The 22,496-nt window shown below is 41.0% G+C and overlaps 1 protein-coding gene across 4 annotated transcripts in view; it reads right to left on the bottom strand.

Annotated features, from left to right (window-relative positions):
• MCF2L2 (MCF.2 cell line derived transforming sequence-like 2) overlaps nucleotides 1-22,496 on the bottom strand; it is a 236,435-nt gene that overhangs the window by 43,006 nt on the left and 170,933 nt on the right. For all 4 annotated transcript variants that reach the window (XM_026007237.2, XM_026007235.2, XM_026007238.2 and 1 more), the window contains 5 exons: nucleotides 8,604-8,670; nucleotides 7,454-7,569; nucleotides 5,884-5,953; nucleotides 1,598-1,690; nucleotides 820-912 (listed from right to left, as the gene is read on the bottom strand). In XM_026007237.2, coding sequence (XP_025863022.1) covers nucleotides 820-912; nucleotides 1,598-1,690; nucleotides 5,884-5,953; nucleotides 7,454-7,569; nucleotides 8,604-8,670 — 439 coding nt within the window. The remainder of the gene's footprint in view (nucleotides 1-819; nucleotides 913-1,597; nucleotides 1,691-5,883; nucleotides 5,954-7,453; nucleotides 7,570-8,603; nucleotides 8,671-22,496) is intronic.

The raw sequence follows: 22,496 nt of genomic DNA, 5'->3' as shown, positions 1-22,496 counted from the left end.
ATGGGAAGGTACCTAGTACACAGCAGGTGCTTGTGTGTATGTGTGTTTAAGAGATAGTAGCCACTGGGCAAGAGCTGCTTATAAAGTTGATTTAAAACACAACTTGGAGACGTGGTCCAAAGCTTTCCCTCAGCTCACATGTGGGGAGGCTGACAGCCTTCTCCCCTGTTTGGGGTATCTGGGAGCGCTCTCCTGCAGGGGTGCTGTTGTCAGACAAAGAACCACCTATGGGTTCAGCAGAGCAAAATTCATTCCCTTATGTTGCTCCTGAGAAAGATACCTAATCTGGGGGTGGAGGTAGATACTGCAAGAGGAGAAAAGACCAGTTTTGCCTTCTCCCTTCCATTACTTTAATGCACTGAAAACTATGACTTTGGGGAAAATAACACCTCTTTTCTGAAGCTCCTTGTCTCATCTGTAAAATGGAGCCGACGGTATTTTACCTGTAGATACTTTATATGAGAGTAGAGGCTCTGGCTGCCTCCCCACCCTCTCAGCTGTCCTCAGTGTGGTGCCATTCCTCTTTCTCCCTTTGCTCCCAAGGACTCTCCCGCCCCAAACCAGCCTCCTTAGAAATCATGCCTTGAGCTGCATGTTGGACTAGGCAGGCTCCCAGGTCCCTTTCAACTCTCTGATCCTTCTCCTCCTTGAGATCTGGTGCTTTAGACTTGGAGGACAGAAGAAGCCTGAAGTATAGACATATCTTCCCCTTTGGAAGACAAAGTCACAACTCTATGTCTGAGGACAGGAGCCCCCTGCCCCCCCCCCCCCCCCCCCCCATAGCACATGCACAGGAAAGCTCTGTCTCGTTGACTTTACCTTCAGCAGCATCTGATATTTTATAAGTCTCTGGCTTGGTCCTCTGAGATACTTAAAAAGTGGGAGACTGTGATCCAGTTGACGCTGGCAAACCTTTAAAAGCCAAACAGAAACAATGTAAAATAAAACAAACAACACACACACAGAGAGAACAAAGTGGCAGCATTTGAATACAAGAAATGAAACAGGTTCTTCATGGAAAAGAGGTACAGCTGTGTTGACCAACCTGGTAATGTTACCAAGTTGTTGCGTGCCTCAGGAACAGTGTGTAAAATGAGACAAAGGGGAAAGAGGATGGCTTGGCTAGTAATTCTATATGCAACCAGGGATGTAGGACCGTTTATTTCGTTTAGAAAGCAAGTCCACTTCAGATCCTGAAAAAGAGGTAGCCTGTCTTTGGGGGGAGGGGGGTGTCTGTTCAGGTCACTCTGAGTCTAGAAGTTACATGATGACTTACTAATGTCTTTCCAAGGAGCCCCAGTTTGTGGACTTTTGGACTTAATTCCTTTAAAATCCCCATCCTAGACAAGGACTCTGATTTGCTCACTCAGCTACAGCTGCTTCTCACAGGCCTGTCCCATAGAGACCCAGGGCCACCTCAAAACCTCCAACATATAATTTCAAAATAGGAGAGACTTTTAATTCATAAAAATTGCCATAAATTCAAATGCCAAATTCCCCTGCCTCATTCATACTGCTGATTTCCTTAAAGACTTGGCACACATAAGCATTGTCCGGGGAAAACAATTTGTGGAAGACTTTGTGATCTCAACGTTACCCCAAAGAAGGTGCAGTCTTGACATTCTTGCCAGATTGCTCTAGCTCGGGGCAGATTCTTATGGTATTTAAAATATATTTGAAGATCTTCTTTCTGAGTGAGAGAAGAATTGGAATTAATCAGGTAGCATTTTTCAGTAAGTGGACAGGATGACATCGTTTATTCGTTCAAATATTCAACAAACCTGAGTATTTTCACAGTGTGAGGAACTGGGGATGCATGATAACCTTATGTTGGAGTGACTGTGTGATGGGAAGGTGAACAGGAAGTTCTACACAACCATAAGTACTAAACACAGATTTGAACAGAGTGCTGTGGGAACAACCACAGGATTCTGGTAAATCAGTAAAGTCACCAACAGGAGTGAGTTTTAATCTTCCTCCTTCCTCCTCTGCTCTTTATCCAGGGCATCACTGTCTCCCCAGAATAGCTCTGCAGTGAGAGGTAAAACTGACAGAAAAGGTGCTGGTGGCTGATGGGCCCTCCTTTCTCTCTCCCTATCTTCCTATTTTGATCATCATGATGCCAACCCTAGGGGGAAAAAACCCAAGAGACAACCAAAAGATGGAAATACCCCAAAAAGAAAATGTGGCAGCTTGAACAAAACAACACAGCCCTAAGTTCTTCGGGCAACTCCCAAAGCAGCAGGCTCTGCCTCAGACATCACCTTTGACCTACAGCACCAGATGCCAAGACAGAAAAAATTATATGACTATCTCAGAGCTGGAGATCTCAAGAAGGATTCCAAGTGCTCTGTGACCTCTTTCCCATTGCATCAAAGACCATGGGAGGTAGGCACATACTCCCCAATACCCCAGAGCAGTTACCCCAGGCCTATGGAGTCAACTTGCCAGCTTCATCCACTCAATCACTAGCACCTGGACCACAGAAGCTATGCTTGCCACAGAACCTGTGGTACTCTGGTGGAGAAGCCCACAAGGCTGCATCCTTGTAGATTTCTGGGTCCCTATTTTTCTCAGGCCAACTCTTGATGTCCTTCATGCAGACATAGGTTATTGTTTTCCCCACAGCTTCAACTATGTCTATTCTACTTCTAAAAACACTGCTGTAGTGAATGCTTTCTTTTTCTACATGTGTGTGTGCATGCACACATGTTTAGGAAGGGAGATGACCCTTGAGAAATGTTGTTCAGACAGGTTAAGGAACTAGAATAGTAACTCAGAGCTTAACGATATGTTCATTATTTATTCATTCAAGAACTATCTATTGTGTGCCTTTGATGTGTCAGGCACTGCACTAAGTACATTTGTGAAATTCAACATCTTCCACAGTAGAGTAGCTTATACATGGGGAACACTCTTGCCATACCAAAGGCCAGGCTTATAAAATACTACAAATTGATTAAGGCATCTCACCCACACTGGGTCTTGTCAGAGCACAAAAACATTTAACACTAACTACCAGAAGATTCTTAAAAGCTAGAGGAAACTTTGGAGCTCCAGATTCCCACCAAGCGAAACATCCTTGACAGTCAGCCACCTTTCCCCAAACTTTTCCAGCATTAGAGGCACCTGGTTCTCTCAGTGGATGCTGAGCTGAAACGTGTGCTTCTGAAATCCTTACCCCTTGATACTATACTTGTGCTTCGAACAATGCAGAATACCATAGGCCTTCAAGCACCAGAACATGACTGTTGACCTAAATTTGCTTTTCAATCCAAAATTCCTTAAAAAAATTTAAGGAATATACACTAACCAGCAGCATATGAAAGTGCCCAACTATCCTCACCTACTTATAGAATAAATTAGGAGGCTTAAAAAAATTGCTACCAAAAACTCATTATTCACACACGATCGTTTATGCATTAGGATGGTGGGCTGTTGGTGGATGGTCCAGGTTCAGTTCTTGGCTTTGTCAGTTCCCAAGCATATGGCCCAAGATCAGTGACTTAACCTCTCTATATTTCAGTTTTCTTATCTATTAAGTAGATTCACAGCAGCAGTCAACTATGAAGCTGTATAATGAGATGATGTATAGAAACTGCTCAACAAATGCCCAATACATACAGAGTACCCAATACATGGTGGCTATTCACAAAGCACTTTTTACTTTGTAGAAATCTTCTGTAAACAGTATTTCATTAGATATCCACAATGTCTTTACATGTTGGTATCATTAAGCCTATTGTATGGAGGAAGGAAATTAGACTCCAGGAGTTTAAGTGACGTAACATGAGTTTATGCAGATAGCAAGTGGCTCACCTTAGATAAGAAGTTACATTTCCTGAGTCCCGCCCCAGTGCTATTTCCATTGTGCATGTCACATCTCAGAGCCAATGGAACTCAAGGCAGACTACTGACCAAAACTATTCTAGGTAGAGGTTGGTCTCTGGGGCAGAATTTTTCTGGATTCTGCAGACTATAGAGTCTGATTGAAACATTTGACCAGAGCAATATTTCAAAACTCATTTTCATGATTAATGGAATTCTGCAAATATTATTGAGAAAAGGTCAACTGTAGTAATAAATAATGGTGAGGGGCCCACCTCACTGACTAACAAATACACAGCAGCAGCCAATTCCTTCAAGGAGCCTCAAAGATTAGCTAATCGTGGTTTTTAATTACTACATCTGTCCTGGACTAATAACTTTATGATTGAGACCAGTTTATTACTAGTACTATGTCCCCAACATCATAAATCATACAGGATTATATGCAGAGTTTATAGGCAGGTCTGGATTAATGATTTCTCAGGTTTCTCCCAACTTGGGGGACTATAGAAAGCTTTCTCACTTTAGGTGAGAAATTCTTCTAGGAAAAAGATGTTTTGTCAGTAGTTCCTGACCATTACCTTATACTTGGGACAATTTTTTTTTTTTAACCACGTCCCTTTTCTCTCCACAGGAATTTGGTCCTTTCCTCATCCAACAGTTTAAATAAGTCTTTGCAATGATGATGTAAGCAACTATAAAATATTTCTAAACTCTGAAACTAGATTTCACATCAGTGGTTTGATGAATGCAAAATTACAAAACACTACAAAACACAAATAATACTACAAAGTAATTCAAAAAGGAAATTAATCAGATTGAATACAGCATAGTTTGTAGTGTACCTTGAATTTGGCACTTGACAAAAAAAAACCTACAATGAGGCTGAGGGAAAACCCATACAGGGCCATGGAAAGGACCTTCTAAGCTGGCAAGAGCTCTGAGGGTCAAAAGCTCTATTTCTCCATTATGTCCAATGCCTTAAAACCTGGGGATTTTTGTTTGCTTGCTCTCAGTTTATTACACATACCGCTCTTAGACTTATCAGCCAAAATTTGAGTTCTTTATAATTTTTGAGTTGACCTGTTGTCTCAGGCTTACAAAAAGAAAAGGAAGAGAAGGAAAAGAAGGTCTAGTTGAAAGAGAGAGGAAATGCAAAAGACTTAGAAAGTCCAGGGCACCAGGATCATCTGCATAGTCCTCCCAAGGGAAGAAAGTGGTGGGGAGTGGCGCTAGGTTATACATTTCTCTGTGCCAGCTTTGATGGGGCATCACTGGTCCAAATAGCTTATTCACTGCCCAAAGTAGGGATGCAGAGAGGGCAAGAAGGAAGAAGTCTGTGCAGTGGGGAAGAGGAAGTCAGAGATACAGTGCTGTACGGCAGGAAATCCTGTTAGGTGCTAAGCATAAGAGGGACCATAGACACTGAACTACTGAACTGTACCTCTGAAACTAATAATACACGATATGTTAGCTGAACTAAAATTAAATTAAAAAAATAAACTTTGAAATATGCTCCAAAGTTATTTTTTCATTAAGAATAGAAAATAAATTCCAAACTGAAAAGTAAAAAAAAAAAAAAAAAAAGAGGGATCATAGATTTAACATATTCTAACTATTCTCTGTGCTGTAAAAAAATAAAATAGAAGAAAATATATTTTCTAAGACTTTTAATTTACCATCAGTACTTCTGCTCTTGAGAGTGTTAGTGAGGAATTTAAGCCTGCTGTGTGATTCTTGTTAAAAAAAAAAACAGTGAGCTTAGTCATTCAGAGGAGGATCCTCTGTTTTGAGGAGGGGCAGTCCTTCATGTCACCAGGCTTTGCTGGAGGCCAAGCTTGGAAGTTGCTCCCATCTGTCATGTGAGCCTAGTCAAACTGGACTCACCTCACCCTGGGTGACATACTGCAAAGGACTCCTGCTTTGCATTCAAAAGGCATGTGTAACTTGTCAGACCATTGGTGTTCCCATTTGCCTTTGCCCCTCAACACAGGAAAATTAAGGGCTGAACTTTAATCACATGGCTATTTTGACTTACAGGAAGCACAGACTTACTCTCTCGAGAAAGCAGCGTGCCAGCATTTCGGGGTTTTCAGTGCACTTTTCCAATTCTTTCAGAAAAGTCCTAGGGAGGGAAAAGTATAGTAACATTTTAACTTTTTTTTTTTTACATGTATGAGGTTAAGACACATGAGGGTTTTTTAAAGTAAAAATCACATAAGGTTATTAAGACGTGTTCAGAAAAATGCTGTTTTCCAAGGCTTTATTGCTCTTGACTTATCTTTAACACACTGATTTGGAAGAAAAAAACATTCTGTGACATTACTAGGATTCCTTAAAGCCATCCACAGCTCTCCTGATAATTCTAGGCACTAGCTGGAGACAGCCAAGATGCACCAAGGCTCCCTGATGCATGAGAATCACATGAATATGGTGCGAGATGCCTGGGTGGCTCAGTGGTTGAGTATCTGCCTTTGGCTCAGGTGGTGATCCTGGGGTCCTGGGATTAAGTCCCGCATAGGGCTCCTGCATGGAGCCTGCTTCTCCTTCTGCCTATGTCTCTGCTTCTCTGTGTGTGTCTCTCATGAATAAATAAAATCTAGGAGAAGAAGAAGAAGAAGAAGAAGAAGAAGGAGGAGGAGGAGAAGAAGAAGAAGAAGAAGAAGAAGAAGAAGAAGAAGAAGAAGAAGAAGGGAGGAGGAGGAGGAGGAGGAGGAGGAAGAAGAAGAAGAAGAAGAAAGGAGAAGGAGAAGGAGAAGGAGGAGAACTGCTGTTGCTGCTTCTACTGCTAATAGCACTGAGAGCTTAAGGTAAGCCAGGCATCAGTACTTCATAAACAATATCTCATTTAATTATCTACCAAACCTGGTAAGGTAGGGTTTCATAAATGTGAAACCTGAGGCATAAAGAGGTTGAATGACTTCTCCAGGGAAGGTAGCAGAAATGGTATTTCCATTTCCATTTTTTGTCTGACCAATGGACAAGAGATGAGGTTGGGAAACAACTCTGGGTGAATTCACCAAGCAGTCTCTTCTTTTCCATTAGTTACATGTATGATTTGGGGTTATTATACCGAGGAAAGAGAGGAAATGAGCTGTAGTTTCATTTGTGAAATGAAAGGCTTGGAAGATGATCTTCAAAGTCTCTTCCTCTTCTAATTCTCTAGAACTCAACACCCAAGCAGCTCTGGGCTAAGAGGACAACTTGTTGGACCAGTTAGCATTTTCCAACACCCTAGCTCCCAGTAGTACTCTATGACAGTAGGTATGTTGACATGTGCCTTGGTCATCTTTATTCCTAATATTGAACACAGTGACTGACACAGAACAAGTCCTCAATAAATGCAGATGCATGGATAGATAAATAAGCAAAGGAAAACATGCAAAAAACACAACATTAATGCCTGATACCTGGTATGTGTCATTGATGCCTTTTTCCTTCTCCCTCTGAGATCTGTGGCACTTCTTCCCTCTTCATCCCAACCCATCCCAACCAAGCCCACTGACTCTGGACTACCTGCTTAAACCTGGCAAAGTCTACACATGTTCATCTTCAAATCTCATCAGTCTGATTTCCATTTTTCTCTTACTTTCCATTTTTCCTGATAATCTGAATTCTTATATACCTGTTGTGAAATTCATAAAGTTCTCTAATATTCCCAAAGAGAAACTCCTTGTTATTCTGAAGAACGTCTGGAATCAGATGCTTCAGCCAAATAAAATCCATTGGAGTGATATATCCCTGCAGAGGTGGAAACAAGGTAGGTTTTACAGATAGAAACATTTAAGAGATGATCTGAATTTGCTAGTCTAGGGACCAAAACTTTAATAATTGGGAAATATAGCACACTTATTTTCTGAAAGTCATTCCATCAAACACTTTCTTTTGATATTATTTCCTTCATGTGTCCATCTTCAGAAGAAGATGGTTAAATTTAAATGGCAACGATAGTAATGGCATTTTATAGAAAGAACAAATATATTTTTTAAATGTTTATGTTATACCAGTCAAGTGTGAAAGCAAAAAACATATGCATCGTTTTACCACCACATGCAATTACTATTGTTTTATTATATTTCCTTCATGATTTTTTAAAAGTTTATTTTATTTGGTTCTAATCACGGTACATATATAATTTGTATTCTGTTTTTCTATATGCGTTTTAGGCTCTGCTTGCAAATTTCTACATATATTGTTTTTAATTTAATCTTATAAGCATTTTTCAATGTTGCTACATATTATTCAAAATAATTAACTTATAACAGTTGAGCAATATTTCATTCAGCATGAATATCAGACTTTATTAACATCCACTTTTTATTGGCAATTTTGTTTTCTTCTGATATTTTATTATAAAAAATTCTATTATAACTTTGTACAGATAATTTGTTCCTCAGGATTATTTCCTTAAGAAAATAGGAAAAATTCATATTTTCACTCTCAAGCAAAACATCCTACTTGAAACAATTCTCCCTTATTAAATTATCAAAAGCATTCAAATTATCGTGTCCATTGTTGGCAACTACAGGGTGAACCTATTGGGCAGTGCTAAAATCAGTATGAATTGGCACAATCCTTTGGAAGTTATTTGGCTACACGGATCAATAGTCATAAGAATGTTTTTATTCCTATTGCAAAGATACTTGCGATATTGTAGGACCTGAACTCTTGGTGGATATTCTAGAGATATATGGCAACTATTTTAAGTCTGTTTGTGCCACAGAATCTCTCTAATTTGAATACATGCTTAAGGTCTACTACCCCAATCTACTTACATCAATTATGCTCTTAATCTCTTTTATATAAATCTCTTCCGTCTCAAGCAAGTCATGTATAATGCGCCTGAATCACAGCAGCAGGTGGGAATATGAAAGAGAAAGACAAGGAGAGGAGAGAGGGTTATTAGAATTCTTTTAGAATAATGCTCATCAATACAGTTCCCCTAAGTAGCTTACCTACTTAGGTTGCGGTCAGTTTATTCTGTTCTACTGAACACCCAAGGCCAACATCTCACAAAAGCATATTCTGATCACATTGGCATAAGAAACAGTAAGGTTAGAGGACTCCAGATTCATCTGTACAGCCAGTGAATGACCTATCCTCTGGTGGGGCACAATGTAGAGGTCAGGAGTGCAAAGATTGTGGAGTCAGAAATGCCAGGTTTGGATCCTTGGTCAGGAAGGCCTGACAGACCTACACATTGTGTGTATAGTTTCTGAGATTTTCTCTGGAGCTTTCCGCTGTTTCATTGCTCATGCATGTGGGTGGACTTTGCTGTGCATGAGATTAGATGGATTCCAGTCATGCTCCCTTTCTCTGGCATCTAATGCTTCAGTAGGATTGGTTTCCTCAGTCAATAGACATGACCTCTATCTGCTTCCCTTGAGGAAAGCAGGTGCAGGTCATGGTGGGCAGAATGCTATGACCCCCCAGATTCCTGACCCCTTGTGTACATACACCTCCTCTCAGTTAATTAACTGAACACTAATTTAGGTGCTGCTATGGAGGGGCTTTGCCATTCTGTTTTGTTCCAATCAGTTGACCTTAGGTAGTAGACTCCCTGGTTGGGCTTTCCTAGTCTCATGAACTCATCAGATCTGGGCCTGGAAGTCAGAAAGATTGGAAGCATGAGAAAGATTTAATGGAAGGGAAGCTGTCCTTAGCTGGTTCTGGAGATGGAAGAGGCTACGTAGCAAGCAAAGAACATAGGCTGCCTCTAGATGCTGAGAGTGGCCCCCACCTAACAACCAGCAAGGAAACCAGGACTTTAGTTCTATAATAGCAAGGAACTGAATTCTGCATAACCACATCAACTTAGAAGAGGATACTGAGCACAGCTGACCGACTTTATTTTAGCTCTGTGGAACCTGAGCACAAAGCCAGTCTTGCTGCGCCTGGACTCCTGTTGCAGGAAATTCTGAGCTGCTAAATTAGTGGTCATTTTTATGCAACAATAGAAAACTAATAAGGTAAGGCCAGACCCCACATCTATCTCCAGATAGATTGTTTTTCTTCCTCTTCTTAGGCACTTTCTCTTTAGGGCTTTCTTTTAGGTCTCTAAGTGAGTTAGTGTTTGTACAGGTGATCACGTGTAGAATATATATTTTTATGGTTTCCTGGGAGCTGCTGGTAGGTTATCTATTTTTTTAAAATATTTTATTTATTTATTCATGAGAGACACAGAGAGAGAGAAAGAGACACAGGCAGAGAGAGAAGCAGGCTCTCTGCAGGGGAGCCACCCAGGTGTCCCAAGTAGGTTATCTATTAAAAGGTAGCGTCTCCCAGTAATTTCTCTGACATTGGCCATACAACATTTTTCTAAATATGCTTCCTTATTCAAGTGAAATAAAAGCAAAAATAAGCTTTTAGGACTACATCAAAATAAAAACCTGCACAGCAAAGGAAAAACCAAGAAAACTAAAAGACAACCTATGAAATGGGAGAAGATATTCGTAAATGACATATGAGATAAAGGCCTAGTATCTAAAATACATAAAGAACTTATACAACTCAACACCAAAAAAAAAAAAAACAACCCCAAATAATCTAATTAAAAATGGGCAGAAGATCTGAAGACATTTCTCCAAAAAACACATGCAGATAGCCAACAAACACATAGAAAGATGTTCAATATCACTTATCATCAGAGAAATACAAATCAAAACTACAATGAGATATCCCCTCACACCTGTCAGAATGGCTATAATCAAAAAAACAACAAACAAGTGTTGGTGAGGAGTGAAGAAAAAGGAATGTGGGAATGAAAACTGGTGCAGCCACTGTGAGTGTGGAGGTTCCTCAAAGAATTAAAAGTAGAATTCTAGTAATGCCACTACTATTTACCCGAAGAATACGAAAACACTAATTTAAAAAGATAATTGCACATCTATGTTTATTCCAGCATCATTTACAATAGCCAAATTATGAAAACAGCACAAATGTCCATCAATTGATGAATGGATAAAGAAGTGGTATGGGAGGATCCCTGAGTGGTGGCTCAGTGGTTTAGTGCCTGCCTTCAGCCCGGGGTGTGAGACTGGAGTCCCGGGATCAAGTCCCACATCAGGCTCGCTGTGTGGAGCCTGCTTCTGCCTCTGCCTGTGTCTCTGCCTCTCTCTCTCTCTCTCTCTCTCTGTGTGTGTGTGTGTGTGTGTGTCTCCCATGAATACATAAATAAAATTAAAAAAAAAAAAGAAGTGGTAATAGGTTTTCAGTAGAAGCTGAGTCATGCTAGTATAACACAGTCCTGGTATTTTAACTGAACTAAAAAAAAAAGAGAACAAACAAGATGGGCACCCAGGTGGCTCAGTCGGTTAAGCCTCTGCCTTCAGTTCGGGTCATGATCTCAGGGTCCTGGGATCAGGCCCCAGTTTGGGTTCCCTGCTCAGTGAGGAGCCTGCTTCTCCCTTTCCCTCTGCCTGTCCCCCAGCTCATGCACTCTCTCTCTCTCATTCTCTCCAAAATAAATAAACAATCTTTAAAATAACCAAGATGAAGAACAGTTTACATAGTACGACTATGTAAAAGTGAGTATGTGTACACATATATGTAAAATTGTGTATCCTTAGAAAATTCATGCAAAGGAACAAGACACTTAACAGTGATTGCTTTTGGAGAGTTGTACTGAAGGCTAGAACACAGGGAAGGAGAATTTTTACATTTTGTTCTATGCCATTTTACAATCTTTGATTAAAAATTCTACCAGTTTTATAATTTAAAAAGTGGTTTACATGACACTTTAAAAAGAATGTTGTAGAGGTTATAGCTCAACAACTATCTTTTCTTAAAATAACAACTTTTGTATATATTTTTTACTAGTTTCAAAGGTGGAATTTAGTGATTCATCAGTTGCATACAGCACCCAGTGTTCATTACATCAAGTGCCCTCCTTACTGCTCATCACCTAATTACCTCATCCCTCCACCTACTTCCCCTTCAGCAACCTTCAGTTTGTTTCCTAGAGTTCAGGGTATCTTCTGGTTTGCCTCCCTCTCTACTTTCATCTTATTTTTCCTTCCCTTCTCTATGTTAATGTGTTCTGTCTTTTAAGTTCCACATATGAGTGAAATCATCTGATAATTGTCTTTCTCTGACTGATTTATTTCACTTAGCATAATATCCTCTAGTTACATCCATGTCACTGCAAATGGCAAGATTTCATTCTTTTTGATGGCTGAGTAATCATCCACATCTTCTTTATCCATTCATCTGTTGATGGACCTCTGGGCTCTTTCTGTAGTTTGGCTATTGTGGACTTCACTGCTATGAACACTAGGCTGCAGGTGCCCTTTCAGATCACTACGTTTGTATCTTTGGGGTAAATACCTGATAGTGCAATTGCTGGGTCATAGGGTAGCTCTACTTTGAACTTTTTGAGGACCCTCCACACTGTTTTCCAGAGCAGCTGCACCAGCTTGCTTTCCCACCAACAGTGTAAGAGGGTCCCCCTTCTCTGAATTCTCACCAATGTCATTTCCTTGACTTGTTCATTTTAGCCATTCTGATAGGGGTAGGTGGTATCTCATTGTGGTTTTGATTTGTATTTCCCTGATGCTGAGTGATGTTGAGCATTTTTTCATGTGTCTGTTGACCATTTGTATGTCTTCTTTGCATCTATTTATAAATGCTTATTATAAGACAAGAGTGGTAAAGGATAGTCCCAAAGTATACAATTTCAAGAAGTATACTGGCTATCAAAAAGTTATTTTAAAATTACATTTGGCTAACAAAGTCACTAAGAAGTTCTTCTGATTTTTATAATCATCCCGAAAGGACAACAGTTGCTAAATCAGAAGGAAATAGGCCCTCTTAGGCCCTTATGAAGCGCTATGCTTAAGCAACTTGGCGAAACTGTTTAAGGACGTATTGACAATTAAATGAAGTCAGAAGACAGAAATAACTAGGTGGTAGGTAGAAATCAATTTTATTACCCAACAGTTATATAAGAACTTACAGACTCTTAGGAGTTTTTAGGAATCTGACACAAGAAAATATTCACAACTCAGAGGGAAAAAAATCCCTTGTCAGGTCATGTCCCAGTTTATAATTTGGAAACGTCCAGAGATCTCATCTGGCCGCTTCAATTTACTTGTTTGAGTGCAATGGGTACAACTCCAATGATAGGAAGTCCCCTGTACACATCAGCCTAGATGTCAGTTCAGATTCTTTTTTTTAATAGCCTTCACACCACTGTTAAGCCATTCATTTCCCTTTCTTGCCTTAGTTTTTTTTTTAAAAATAACGTTTTTTAAAATAAATAAATAAATAAATAAAAATAAAAAATAACGTTTTTATATGGAAGAAAATTTATGATTTTTTCTGATGATTGCCCACTTTATTATTCCAAAGCACATAACTTTGTTCATAGAAAGACTATCAAGGATTTAACCTCTCAAGTCATCAAGTATGTATAATGTAGATGAAGAATAGAAAACATGATAAGTACTCAAGTAATATAAAAACTTTTGAACACCTAGAGCATTTATGTCCTGATGGATATCTATTCAGAGGTAGAGCACTGTAATTAGGGTACCAAATGGAATTGAGATGCCAGATCAGCCTGCAATAATGTACTCTACACTAGCATACATTCCGTCACTTTGTTTTACATGTTAAAGTGGATCTCCCCCTACCTCCTGATCCTGAGGTCATTAAGGAGGAAATGGAGGGATAATGTGTTTTAAGGAACTGTTTCTTCTCTGAAGCCATATTTCAAGGTAGCATAAAAATAGAGCTTTGGATACCTGGCTCCATTTTGTATGACATCTCATATTTTTTTCAGACGACACTATAACCAAAGGGCAAGAATGGAAAATTAAAAATTGAATGCAACCCTATTTTGTAAGCAAGATCATTAATGTACATACATGTTAGGATTTCCTGATTTTTCTTCTTTGTTCCTGCATCCTGAGTGCTTCATTCTCCCCTCCCCATTTCCTAGCTCTCTAATTGAAGAGTGTCCCTTTGGAAATCAGACTGCCTGAAGTGTATTTTTATTTTTGCTCACTGATTGTCAACACAACTTGCCATTAAGAGTTTTTATCTATTCCTGTATGACAGATCACAACACACACATCATAAAGTATTAGATTTTCACTTTTTTTTGACAGTTTTCATCTGAAACCCTTTTTGCCAAGTTGAAAGGACTGTTTTTATCCTTCTCAAATTCTAGCCCATCTAACATAATGGATACTCACCTTCTTAAGCCTTTGTCTTCCTTTGTTTTCTCTTTATTATTCAAACCTCATTCACCACCCGCCTGTCTGTTTCTTCTCTGTTCCCTCTTAGTTTCATTTTCCTCCTCCTGTCTTATGTTGCTGCTCCCATAGCTCTGAGTTCAAAATTTCAATTTCCTTCCTCTTCTCTCATGCCATGGACCCTCCCACATTGTTATTGTCCTCCCAGACTTTTGGTTATGCTCAAGCCCATGTTGCCAATAGTTTTTACACTTGTCACCTGGATGCTTCCCAGACACCTCATCACCTCAGGTTGAAACAGAACTCATTAGACAGGAGTAGCAGGTGTATCAGCGGAACTGTCACTTCCTGGGTCTCTAAAGCACAGCCATCATTTCAAACTTCTCCCTACTATTATTGCTTATATAACCAATCTGTTGCCAAGCCTCATCATTTCATCTCTCAACATGCTCTTGGAGTCACTGCTTATTCTCCATTTCTGGTGTAGCCAGGAGAAAGAAAGCAAGCTCTCCCCTCCTCTCATCTGGAATACTTTGGTGCACTCCTGGAAGCTCCCTGGCCTCCCACCAAATTATTTTGCAGACTACCAGTCTATGCCATTTCTAAAGATGCATTTCCATCATGCCATCATTCTCCCTATTCTGAAACTTAAAATAGCTTCCAATTGCCCACAATTCCCAACGTTCCTTCCAGAATTGCAAGACTCTCAATTTATGTGATAAGAATCTACTTGAGGAGCTTGTTCTAAAGGGAAATCCAGACCTATAGATCCAGAGCAGGGAGTAATAAGTGGGAATTATGGCTGGAATCTATAATTTGCACAAGCACCCCAGACAACCTAATCCAGATGTTCTGCTGTTCAAACAAGTAACACCGATCTGACTCACTCCTTTTAGCTACCTCCTGCCTCCCCCCACTCACCTTTACTTACTTAGGCCAGTGTTATTATTTTACACTCCCTTTCAAATCTAATCATTCTTGAAAACTCAGTTCCAATTCTCTCTTTTCCATGAAAACTCTAACAGCTTTGAATGAAATTGGTACCATAGTCTTACCCTTACTCCCCAGACAAAAACCATTAGATCCATTTACAAAACATTTATTGGTTATAGGCACCATTATAGGCACTTGAGCTCAAGAAACGCACCATAATCCCAGACCTTAGTTCATAGTCTAGTGGCAGAAACAAGAAAATCAGTGACTCCAGTACAGTGTGATAAGGGACCAGGTAGTCAGAGGAGTTAGGTGCAGAGGAGAAGCTGAAATTAAGCCAAGGGTAGCGGGAGACATTGCCAATTTTGAGTTGAGTGAAGTTTAAGCTGAGTTTTAAAAAGAAAGGAAGCAAGGGGAAACGTTTGAAATAAGTACATCCAAGGGTGAGGGGAACAGAACAGAGGAGAATATAGAGACGAGACTCATATGCTCTACCAGTACTTGTAAATTCTTTGGTGGGGCTGGGCCAACAGTCTAGTAGCTTCATAAAATGCCAGAAGCAAATTTAACCTTAATGACCATTCAATTTACCTCATCTTGCAGACGAAAAAAAAAAAAAAAAAAAAAAAAGTCCAGAGCCATAGTGAGTTGCTAAAGATCCTTGCCTTTGGCAAAGCCAATGTTCTTCACACTGTTATATTTCCCCTCTTTGCCTATGTTTGAAGTGCATCCATAGTCCTATTTGCTGGTTACTAAATAAAACAAAAATTAAAATGTAACTGGTATGATATTATAAAAACCCTGGGATTGAAGGTATTAGTTTTTAAAGTTTATTTCTATATCAAATATACAGGGTGACCTTGAGCAAGTCACTTTCTTTCCTGGGGTGCCCATTTCCTTATGTGTCAAAAGGCCAAATTAGATAAGCCTAAGTATCTGTGCTCTCAATGATCTAAATTTTTTTTAGATTTTAGTTTTCTAAATATATTACCATTTATAATAAAATGTATGATGGGGTCTTTGGTCTAATCACACCTTGCTTTTTATTTCTCACAAGACTCTCTATTCCTTCACATCCTCAATGAACTAAATATCAAATGTGTAACTGCAAAGTGCCCCAGAACAGCAAGGAGAAAGGGAATCAGCATGGGCTGGAGATGTCCTGGAGAAGGTGGAATCTGAGCTGTCCTCTGTAAGAGGTAAGGGGGAGACAGTAGGGGGTCCAGGAAGAAGGAAACATGAGTGGGGTCTGGCAGGAGCCACGCTGCTGGGGCAGGGGCTGGATGGGCACCCAGGGAGGCAGGGGCTGGATGGGCACTAAGGGAGGCAGGGGCACCCCAGATGGAGGAGTAGCCTGTCCTGCCAGGCTACAGTGTAGACTTGATGCAGGAGCCCAAGGGAAGGTATGGGAGACTCATTTGGCTAGCAGAGCAGACAAGGCTCCAGGAGCCCGTTCCATTAAGCACAGAAGAGGCCCCGAGGGCTCGGACTTAGGAAAAGATGCTCTTACTTCTACATCCTTCTTTTGTTTCAATGAGGTGTTCCGTAATTATGCAATAAATTCTCAGAAGTGTAAATGGTAGCAAGATGAATGCTACAGACTCACGCAACGATCATGTTGGAACCAAAGATATTTTAGGTATTAAGAAAAGGTCTGATTAATACAAATACTTCCTTGGTTCTTGGAAGGCTAAAAGTTGAGACGTCTGCTCTGTTGCTGATGTGCCATCTGTCCCCTCCCTTCTTCTTTTGTATCTCAGTTTCTATATTTTGCCGTATGTCAGTTGGATTTGACCTCATTCCTTATTCTGATGTGTTTAGAGTCAACTACCTCAAATTCTTTTTGGAAGAGGATGGGGCATAAATAAATTATTATTAAAGTTTATCTAGATAGATGCTGGTTTTTCAATATTATGTAATAAATAATGACTAAGTAATTTCATGCATACTGCACTTCTTAAAAGAGGGATTGATTATAAGCCAAATTTCATTAATACTAATCCATTCAAGTTAACCATCCTGCATTTATATAGCATTTTAGGGATTATAAAGTTTTTTTTTAATTGTGGTGAAATATACATAAAAATTTACATTTAAACAAGTTTTAAGCATAAGATTCAGTAGCATTAAGTACATCCAGAATGTTGTGCAGCCATCACCAAAACTTCTGATATTCCAAACTAAAACCCTGTATCCATTAAATACTAGCTCTCCATTTCTCCCTTCCTCCCCCCAGTCCATGGTCATCTCTATTCCACTTTCTAAAAGTCTCTAAGAGTCGGGCTATTCTGGGAGCCTCGTTTAAGTGGAATCATACAAAGTCTGTCCTTTTTGTCTGGGTTATTTCGCTTAGCACAGTGTTTCAAAGTTCATCCATGTTGTAGTGTGGGTTAGAATCTCATTCCTGTTGAAGGCTGAATATCTTCAGTTGTCTGCATATACTACATTTTGCTTATCCTTTTGTCTGTTGATGTACACTTGGGTTGCTTTCACCTTTGGCTCTTGAGAATAATGCTGCTATGAACATTGGTATGCAAGTCTCTGTTTGAGTTCCTGCTTTCAATTCTTTGAGGTATATACTGAGAAGTAGAAATGCTAAGTCATACGATAATTCTGTTTCTAACTTTTTGAAAAACCACCACAGTTTTTTCTTTTTTCCACCAGTTTTCTACAGTGACTATACCACTTGACATTCCCACTAGCAATGCACCAGGGTTACAATTTCCACATCATTGTCAACATTTGCCATTTTCCATTTTTAAAAATAATCGTCAGCCTAATGAGTGTGAAGTAGTTGTTTTCTTAATGTGTGTGCATCACCTTCCTTGATCCATTCAACACCTGACAAAGAGCTCCTCCAGGGCATCTGTCCTGTTTTATTTATCCTTGTCTGCATGCTTTATGAGTAGGTAAATTCTCAATAAATGCTTATTGAATGGATAAATGGCAGGCTAAGGAACAGACATCAATTCTGTGAGCAAGAGTAGGTACTAATTGTTATTCTTATTTCACAGAAGAGGAAATTGGGACTCAGAGCATTAAGTGACTTGATTGAGGTCAAGTTGCTGGCTAGGCACTGCCACTGAGGTCAAGTCCAGGCCCTCTAGCTCTAAAACCAGTGATGAAAACTGATGTGCCAAGGGTGAATGTCAGTCCACTGAAATAGTACCCAATATTCTGACTCTGTAGCTTAGCTCCGTAAACGACAGGACCTACACAGTGGCGACACAGGTACGCAGGTTATGGAGAAAAAAGGTCTGGCTCAGGCCATCATCTGATTTATATGTAGGATTGAAGGGCTCTGTCTCAAATCTCAGAGCCATGGTGCATAGGTACATCTGGAATCCAAACATAATAAGACATCCTGTGGGTTATTTCTGCTACACCAAGGAGATTCCTGAAATACTGCTGATAGGAAAAACGATTATTACTTCAATCCATGGGAAAGGGTAGTACTGGTGCTAACTCCAACAGGAATATCCATATAACTCAATAATTTTTGGCAAAGAAAAAAAACCTGAGACTGCTAATAAGCTTCCACCTCATGCAAACAAAGAGAAATCAATTGCAAAAAAAAAAAAAAGAGATTCCCAAAGGTAAAATGCACTTATACAAAATAAATTAAAAAGATCAAACAACACTGAGAGACACTGCTTTCTCCACCCTACATACCTCTTTTGCAGACCCATTTGTATCTGTATCTACTCAGCAGATATCATCACATTATTCTATTAATCCCTTTCCTCCCAAGAGGGCTTATTTATTTATTTATTTATCTGATATGATAGAAATATATCTCTCAGAGTTATTGCTCTCTCTTTCCAGTAATCCTTAGCCCTATACGTGCAGGGTCAAACGGGTGTTGATATTGGGCTTTCTGACCTTATACTGTCAGACCAACCAAGATTGATTCATGAAATGTATGTTGTTTCAGATCATATGATTTATCAAGGACTTTAGATCTCGCCTTTTAGAAGTGTTGTTATAAGAAAAATCTTGGTATAACAAAACCATTTCTAACTCTTAATTAGTGGTCCACTTATTTTAAATAATACTCACAATAAAAATCCCAGGTAGGCTTACAACTGTCTTGTTATAATTGTTTTGAATGGGATTTGAATCACATATACTCCACAATGAGCACTTAGTAATGATTTACGGAGAAAAGAGCCATAGAGAATGATATTCTAGTTGTCCCTTAAATATCAGCACAACCAAACTTAACTAAGTACAAAATTTCTAACACAAATGACTGTGTCTGGGCCAGGCATGCATCCCCGTACCATAGCCAATAACTATTTTCTGAACATTTCCATGCTCTGTAATGTTACAGATGTACCACCCCATCACGGACCCAAGTCATTTTGCTCAGTTTCGATAGCTCTGGCAAGGCTGTTGCCAGTTGTCTTTTAAAATATAAGCAATAACCAGACGGCATTCAAGATTGTCCCTCACAAATGTCACTCATTTACTCAGGTTGGGTATGCCCTCCTGAGTAGGAGAAGGAGGTGGAGTGAGAAGCAGCTCCCTGGAACTTGCCAGAACCCCACAGAGCCCTGGGGGGTGTGAAGCCTGTGTCAGATCTGCAGGTGGGAGGGGAGAAGAGATGATGCTGAGGAGTCATTGTCAGGGAGCCGTATCCAGTCACTGTCCCTGGGGCTGTTGGAGCACCTGCAGCATGGAGGGGAAGCCCCAGCCAGCCTCACTCCCACCCCCCAACCCTGAGAGGCTCACCCTCTCAGCTCTGCTGGGCCAAGGAGGGTCTCAGGAGCAGGGCCTGCCTCCAAGACTGTCCCCATCCCTGTGGGGCCCCACTGGAGGGTTAGATGAGCACCCTGTGTGTTGATGTGGAAGCAGAGGACCACGGGGTGTGGGGGGAGGGTCCCCAGGGTAGAGGAGGAAGGAAAGGAAGACGATGGGTTCTGAGAATGGCCTGCAGGTAAGGGCCTCTGTGTGCCATCAGTTCCCTACAGCTTTCCGTTCTGGCCATACCTATGATGCTTTCACGCAGCTGCCGAGGTCCTGGAATTGAGGGAGGATGCCAAAGGATGCCAAACCACAGGCGCAGAGGCGAGAGCCGGAGGAGGAAAGGGACTAGTGTGCCTCCAGTGTCTGCTCTGGGCCTTGCCGGCTCCAAGGGAGAAGTACACAGGGGCCTTTGTCTGTGGCTGAAGCTTCTTGGAATGAGAGTCTGAACATTGGATGAATGTGGGCAGCGCTGAGCAAAACTTCAACTGGACCAGCAGTTAATACGGATTCACTCTGTGCAAGGCGTTGGGGCAGGGTCTTCAAGGGAACTGGAGATGAGGAGGGGTCTCCACCCTTAAGAGCTCTGGGGACTCTCAAGAGTAGGGACAACAGATCCACAGACAATCTCTACAGTGACAAAAGGCCACCGACCGTTACTGACAGGTCACCTGTTGGGCTGGGTCTCCTGGTGAGAAGGATTCTGGCCTCTGGGGCCTTCAAGTCCCACTCATTCACCAGCTTGCCACCATGCATTTGGATATCCCATTTCACACATGCTCAGCTTAAGACTGATGAGACCCTCAAGTTGGGGGCCCAGGATCTAGGCTAGAAATGTCAGGCACCAAAGGCAATGGATGGGATCACCAAAGAGCAAGTATGGAGAGAAAAGAAACCTGGCAGGATTAGTGTGGGGTAGGAGGGGGCTGGCAGGCAGTAAGGGAGGAGGAGGAAGCCTAGGAGATGCTGCATTATTTTAACAGGTGATGCCGTATTCACAGAAAATATGTTTCCAAAGATGTGAAAAAGAAACAAGCAAGGTCCTTTCAGAGCGATGACAGATGCAGCACGAAGACCCCTCTGCTGGCTCTTCATGCAAGAGGGGCTTTCTGCAGCCTGGGGTGGTCCATGCAGCTGGCCTGACCAGTGATCAGTACTCTGCACACGTGATTGCTTTTATATTCAGTCCTTACTGGACCCTTCTGGGCAGGAATAGCTGTGAGGTGCAGAGAAGTCAGGTCACTTGCCCAGATCCCGGGGTGGGTGGGGAGTGAGGTCAGGATATCACCCCATCTCTCTCGCAGCCCAGGTCTTGCAGGAACCTGGCTGGTTTTGGAACAGGTGGTCGATGGGGTGTCTGAATTCACAGAACAGTATCTGTACAGGGTCTGTGAGGAATGTTCTTATCTAGCAGAGTCCCAGAAGGTATACATTTAAGCTAAACGAGTCAAGGCTGGCACTATGTCTGTAGGCTTTAGCTGTGTTAGGCATGAAGCCAGTCAGTTATCAAACCCATTGCTGCTTTTGTATTTCAGTCAACACTCAGCTCGTCTCTGGGTCTCTTCTGCTTCTCCCACCTCCCACGGTCTCTTGAATGTAGGTCTCAGTCTTTACCCATAACACATGCTAACGCCCTGATGCCCTGCCCGCAGGCTCTCTCTCCTACATCAGCTTCCCCTCAGCTCTATCTGGTCCCTTCTAAATATAATATGCAAATTGCAATTCTTCTCATTTTTCAAGTTAACCATCTTGATGGTACAGTACTTTTTCCAGTACTTTCCATAGTTCTCTAGTGCTCTGTGAAGCACATTTCTGAGAGAGAGAGAGAGAGAGAGAGAGAGAGAGATTTAAAGTCATTTATAAATCCACTTGTAGGGCACCTGTGTGGCTCAGGCAGTTAAGAGGCTGCCTTTGGTTCAGGTCATGATCCTTGGGTCCCGGGATCGAGCCTCATGCCCGGCTCTCTGCTCAGCAGGGAGTCTGCTTCTCCCTCTCTCTCCCCACCCCTCTCTCTCAAATAAATAAATAAATAAATACATAAATAAATACATAAATAAGTAAATAAAATCTTTAAATAAAATAAATCTAATCGTAGTGGTCTTTGTTCAAAAGCAGCTACTGTGGACACTGAGGACATGGCAGTGACACTGTCCTCCATGCTCTTCAAATCAGCATCACCTATCATCTCATTTTATTTCCAACAAATTTCAGAACTTTCATACATTCCTTCCCAATAAAAGAAACGTGAGTACTTTGTTCTATACCATCAAGTCTAACATCCTCTTCCTCTCCCTGTGGGGTGGCATAGGGAACCAATCTGCAGCAAGAAATCTCCCCAGATGGGCCAAAGAGCCTCTTAGGCTGCTGCTACCTTCCCCGTGTGGTGGAGGGGGTGTGGGGAGACAGAACAGCCCTTCTGGTTCACTCTGCTGGGCCTCTGTCTCCCCTCCCCTCCACATCCTCTCCCATCTCTGGACCACAACTTGTAAATCCTCTTACCAACCTCCTGACTCATGAAATCTTACCAACCTCCTGACTCATGAAATCATTTATCTGTCTGCAGTGTCTATCTGTAACTAGAATGATGTAAATATGTGAATTTTATATGTGTTTTTCAATGTTTCAGTCAGTCTGTATTTCTTGCAGGTACAGTCCTGAGTTCATGCATGTGGAACACATGTAGTGACACATGTGTATGTGGACCTGGTTCCAAATGACTGAAAGCAATATAATGGTAATTGAACATTTGCACATAAACAGAATATATACATATAACAAAGGGGCGGGGGGGAG

This window comes from Vulpes vulpes, chromosome 3 (assembly GCF_048418805.1).
Source record: "Vulpes vulpes isolate BD-2025 chromosome 3, VulVul3, whole genome shotgun sequence".
Classification (NCBI taxonomy): Eukaryota; Metazoa; Chordata; class Mammalia; order Carnivora; family Canidae; genus Vulpes; species Vulpes vulpes.
This window is presented reverse-complemented; position numbering and strand designations above follow the sequence as displayed.